Raw genomic sequence first — 6,000 nt, 5'->3', positions numbered from 1 at the left:
AGGGCCAAAACGATGCATAGCAGGATATCTCAAAAAGATGTGGACGGATGATTTTGATTAAATGTGATTCAGTATTGTGATTTTCTGGTCTACTCTAGGATAGAAAACGTAAACTGTTCACCTGGTGGAGGTATGCGCTCTCTAGTGAGCACCGTTATCGTATCACCCATTTGTTACTTGGCAAAAACCATTTTTTTGACAAGTATGTTGTGATCACTCGTGTGTGTGTGTGTGTGTGTGTGTGTGTGGCTGTGGGGTGTGTGTGTGTGTGTGTGGCTGTGGGGGTGTGGGAGTGTGTGTGTGGCTGTGGGAGTGTGTGTGTGGCTGTGGGAGTGTGTGTGTGGCTGTGGGAGTGTGTGTGCGGCTGTGGCTGTGGGAGTGTGTGTGTGGCTGTGGCTGTGGGAGTGTGGCTGTGGCTGTGGGAGTGTGTGTGTGTGTGAGTGTGTGTGTGTGTGTGTGGCTGTGGGAGTGTGTGTGTGTGTGTGTGAGTGTGTGTGTGTGTGTGTGTGTGTGTGAGTGTGTGTGTGTGTGGCTGTGGCTGTGGGAGTGTGTGTGTGGCTGTGGCTGTGGGAGTGTGTGTGTGGCTGTGGCAGTGTGTGTGTGGCTGTGGCAGTGTGTGTGTGGCTTTGGCTGTGGAAGTGTGTGTGTGGCTTTGGCTGTGGGAGTGTGTGTGTGGCTGTGGCTGTGTGGCTGTGGCTGTGGGAGTGTGTGTGTGGCTGTGTGTGTGTTTGCCCGCTCACTTATACTTGCCTACAGATCACAATTTTAAATCGATCTTCATGAAACCACCAAATGGTAGAGTTCGTTGTCCGCCAAAATCCTGTTTATTTCCTGGTCCGACAAAAGGTAAACAAAGGCCAAAGGTCAACAACCTTTTCCAATTTCAACAATCCTCAATTTTCATCCGATTGACTGGAAATTTGAATAGGATTTACATATCGGCTAACTGAATTCAACCACCAACTATTCTTGAGATCAGCACAGGTCAAAAGGTCAACATAGGCCAAAGGTCAACCACTTTTCTCCAATTTCTAAAATCCTCAATTTTCATCCGATTGACTTTATATATGAATAGGATTTGCATGTCGGCCAACTGAAACCAACCACCAACTATTTTTGAGGTCAACATAGGCTGAATTTCTAAAATTGTCAATTTTCATCCGATTAACTTAAAAGTTGAAGACGATTTGCAGATCAGGTCATTGAACAGAATTCAACCACCAATTGGCCCAAATGCAGCCCAAATTATTTGTGAGGTAAAAAGGATGCTCCGCTGAGTGCCATTCTACTTTGTTCTTTTTTGCCAAGTGTCGCTCTGAGTGATTTTTCATCTGTCTGTTTGTCTGTGAACAGGATATCTCATAAGGTTATGGACAGATTGGTGCACAGGTTGGGTGTGTGAGAAGGATGAATGTTTTTGATTTTGGTGACGATCCGGATCCGATAATTTTTTAATTTTCAAGTGATTATTCACCATTGAGAGATGCGGCCAAAACGATATAAAACATGATATCTCAAAAAGTTGTGGATGGATTATGACAAAATTTTGTGAATGAAGTGGGTCGGTGACGAGAACAAGTCGATTCGATTTCAATCAAGATCTCGATGCAGATCCGGCCGATAAGTGGGATACAAAATGTAAACGGTTCAGCCTGGCGGAGGTATGCACTCTACCGAGTGCTGTTTGCATTAAATTATAGAACTACATGGCTTCACAATCTGAGAATCATCGATCCAACTCCAAGTGTACGCCCATGGGAAAATCCACGATTTTAGCTGATGATTGCAATGAGGATGTTTAAAATACATTGGCTGGACGATTATGAAAAAGTGTCGGTAGCCATTTATTTGGAATCAATCAATTACTGTCTGGCAATAGAAAGATGACAAAATCTTTTTTGTTTTATTTTATTTTAATTTCGTAAGAACTCCTGTGGATAGCTTATCTTATTCCCAATTCTGTTTCGACCAGCCCAATCTACATGATCATTTTTTCACACAGTCATAGATGTGACATTATGCTTGATGGCAAAAACAGATGGGAAAATAAAAATAGAATAAATATTTCACAGAGAGCAAAGTAGTCTGGGAAAACTCTTGGAAAAGAAGGTTGGAAAAGGTTGGGCAAGGTGGAGGTGGGGGCAGGGGAAAAACAGTCAACCAAAGTGGGCCCGTTAATGTCATGGGATTCGTGGCAATACATTCAACTGCCATAAAATAATGAGTCAGGCTTAACTCAACCTCAAGCAAAGAATATTTATAAAAAGAAACAAAAACACTTCCTGATCAAACTGCAGAGCCTGTCATTTACGGATAAAGCAAGGCACTCAAACGAGGATCATTTATCTTTTTCAACAAAAAAATCATTTATTGTTTCACAATAAGTGTATAATAACAGTGAAAATGGAGTTTAATGTTTCGCTTCTCACAACACCACCAACAACTCGAAAAATTAGCCTGCACAATGACAGGGAAATTGCTCGAAAAATATTTTTTAGACCAGTCCAATGCCAGATTGCCATCTAAAAAAAAAAGAAGAGCTTTGTACAGCAAGTGTCCAATAAAATGGACAAACTCAAAACACTGAGGTCCTCAAGAAACAAGCAATGTTTTGAGGTAAATCATGCGGATTCAGACTTTTTACAGCCATCAAAAGGCAAACAGCAACTGCCTTCTTGAATACAAAAATTAAGGCTGACTGTTGCTGGTTACCATACTCGGTGGGTGAATGACAGGTCATGAATGAATCCGTATCCTTAGCGTCTCCGTGGAGATTCAGAGCCATCGTCTCGGTCCCTCGATCGGTCCCTGCGATGCTTGTGCCCAATGGAACGTTCTTTCGGTCTACGATGATCACCGTCCTGCTCGTGAGAACCATCGCGGCATCTTGGCTTGCCTTGCTCTAGCGGCTGTCTTCTATTGTGGCGATCCGTGTTTTTCCGCTCAAACTCGCTCTCCCTCTCACACCTGCTATCCCTTCTTAGTCCACCATCATTCTCTGGACGATCTCGCTTATCTTTTTGACTATGCTCCCTCCTCTCCCTTTCTCTGTCTGACCCTTTTCGAGCATCTCTGTCTTCCCTTAATCTTCCCACATTGCTCTGCCCTTCTTTCTCCTTGCTATACGTTTTGTTTTTAGCTGGTGTTCGGTTTTCGTCCTCACTATGCACCTCTTGCTGTCTTTCACGGTGAATCTTCTTCTTTTGAATTTCCCTTTGCCAACTCTTGTCTCTGTCCCCACTACTATGTCTATGCGTATTCCTTCCCTCGCTTTCAGTGCCACTCTTTTCATCACCAACCAGATCATCTCTTCTGCGGTGCTTCTCTTTTTGCCTTTTGTCAAAGTCGTTACATTTTTTGCCTTCTATATCCCTTTGCCTTTTCTGATCTCTACGTGCATCTTCCTTTTTGTCCCTCGTTCTTTGACTTCTAAGTTTCCTTCTTGTATCAGCTTCACTGCAACTGTCAGAAGAATAACCTTTGTACTTCCTGACTTCTCTGTCTATTTGCATACCTTTCAATTCCTCATCAGTATCATATTCTTCCTCCCTTTTTCTTGCATTCTGTTTTCTATTTCGAGCCCTGTCTGCATCTTCATTTCGACCACTGTATTCCATGTTTCGATGACTGTTTCCCTCATCGTTGCCTTGTTCTTGCCTATAACTGGTTCCCTTTCTCTCCAGCTCTGATCTATCCTGAACATCTTGACGCCGCACTCTCTGGAACTTGTCCTGATGATAATTCCCATGCTTTTCTCGTTCATGTTCTCGAACCCCTCCATATTCATTTCCTCCTTTGTCCTCGTCCCTCACCTCCTCGTTGCAATGCATTTTTTTGCCACGAGTATCTCGATCATTGTGCTGCAGTCTATCACTGGTGTGCTGTATTTTGTCCCTCCGTGACGTGTGTGCTTCAGTATCAATGCATGCACTTCGCTCGGCTGAACCCCTTCCCTGTCTACGCGTGCCGTTAACATTATATGGGTTCCCATGAGATTCCATCTTGTGTTTTGACGAGTCTTGATTTGTTTTTGAAGATCGCCTGCCACTAGAGTCTTCATCTCGTCTTGGCTTCCGTGCATCTTTCCCTCCAGTCCTTTCCTTGTGCCCAATTTCCCTCAGCTTCTTTTTATCCTTCTTCTTGTGTAATTGATCTGTAATGAAAAAAAACCAGAGCAAAACATGAGTCTTCATAAGAAAGATAAACATTCAACTTTACCTTTTCATATTACCCGACCATTCCCAGTATGCAAATTAAGAAAACAAAAATAGTTTCATGAGGAAATTGTAAACAATAGCAATCCTCCAACTGGTTTAATATTATTTTTGTCTCAACTTACTTGCATGCAAATCATATGACCACATTGCCTCCTACATGCCAACAATTTCATAAATGCCAAGGGACCATTGGTGCCAAATCACATCGATACAATTTCTCTGCATAATGGACGTAAAAAAAACGCCTCAGGCCATGGCAATCTGCTGCAATTGAAATCAAACTCTGAAAGCCTTATGAAAAAGCAAAACTTTGGAAGCAGACGAAGTAATGAAAAGTATGAGATGGCATGCCTCCAAATAATAATAAAAAGCTCCATGAATTTCCATAAATCTTTGACAATAACTGACCGAAATTTCAGTCATATAGCAAGAAGACATTTTACAGGGTGTAGTTGCAAAGAACTTAGGCCCATTGTGTGTCATAATCTGCATTGGAGGGGGAGGGTGTGGGGGCAAGGAAGGTCTTTTGTGGTGGGGGTGGAGGTTGGTGAGGATATAAAAAGGCATGGAGGGGAAGATTTTTGGTATGGATGCTGCTGAACGCAGGAAAGCGGGCCGACCAAAATTGAGGTGGAAGAAAGTGGTGGAGTGGGACGTGACAGAAGTGGGGGTGCATAAAGAGGGCGTTCGGAATAGGGAAGTGTGGAAAGGAAAAACTTGAGTGGTCAACCCTACATGAAGGGAGGATTAATTGGGGGCAACAATGGCAGTAGTAGTACTATTAATTAGTAGTAGCAGTAGTGTTAGTAGTAGTAGTAGTAGTAATGGTAGTAGCAGTGATAGTAGTAGCAATGATAGTAGTAGCAACGATAGCAGAAGCAATGATAGTAGTAGGAGTAGTAGTAGTAGTAGTAGTAGTAGTAGTAGTAGCAGCAGCAGCAGCAGGAGATGCAAAAAACTGCACCAAGATGCTAGTGTAGCTTTCTTAAACAGGATACATGATCACCATTTAGTTCTGAAATGTGACCCTAGTGTGTTGGGATTTAACAACAACAATGTGCTAAAATTGCTTGGCAAACATGAGGAGACTAAAGTAGCTTATAGTTTGCTATTGCAAGCCCGTCATATACAACAACAACCGGCATTTTAAGGCCATTTTCCCTGCAAAAGCGGGGGTTAGCCTTGCGGTCCCCATGACAATTTTCCCCATTTTGCCCTATTTTCTGCATCTCCCCTTGTTAACCCCCTTGCCCGCATTTCTTCTTCGACCATCTTTAGCCAAGTCTTTCTCGGTCTTCCCCGTCCTCTACTTCCTTCTACATTCATTTCCATCACACTTTTCAACCAGTCACTTTCATCCTTCCTCAACGCATGACCAAACCATCTCAACCTGTTCCTCTTCACAGCATCAATCACAGGCTCTATTCCCATCATCTTTCGCAATTCATCATTTGGCTTCCTCTCTCTCAACGATACTCCACACATCCACTGAACCATTCACATTTCCACCCTTTCCAGCCTTCGTTGCTGCTCTACGTTCATTACCCATGTCTCACTCCCATAAATCATAACACTTCTCACACATGCAGCATACACCTTTCCCTTCAGCTTCAATAACACTCCCCTCCTCGTCAGCACACCACTCAGTTCCCGAAACTTCTTCCATGCACATCTCACTCGAGCAACCGTTGCCGAGTCTGATCCACCTTCTCCATTCAACATGTCTCCAAGGTAACAAAATGTTTTCAAACCTTCCAGCTTCACGCCGTCTCCAAGATCCAAC

At 43.2% G+C, this 6,000-nt stretch overlaps 1 protein-coding gene across 1 annotated transcript in view; it reads right to left on the bottom strand.

Annotated features, from left to right (window-relative positions):
* Window positions 1-2,341: 2,341 nt before the first annotated feature.
* CWC22 (CWC22 spliceosome associated protein) overlaps window positions 2,342-6,000 on the bottom strand; it is a 266,010-nt gene continuing 262,351 nt past the window's right edge. The window contains 1 exon segment of the mRNA XM_068131795.2: window positions 2,342-4,153. Within this exon segment, the coding sequence (XP_067987896.2) occupies window positions 2,757-4,153 (1,397 nt within the window). The 3' untranslated portion in view covers window positions 2,342-2,756.

The sequence above is a fragment of the Myxine glutinosa genome, chromosome 1, assembly GCF_964187855.1.
Source record: "Myxine glutinosa chromosome 1, kmMyxGlut1.1, whole genome shotgun sequence".
Taxonomy (NCBI): Eukaryota; Metazoa; Chordata; class Myxini; order Myxiniformes; family Myxinidae; genus Myxine; species Myxine glutinosa.
This window is presented reverse-complemented; position numbering and strand designations above follow the sequence as displayed.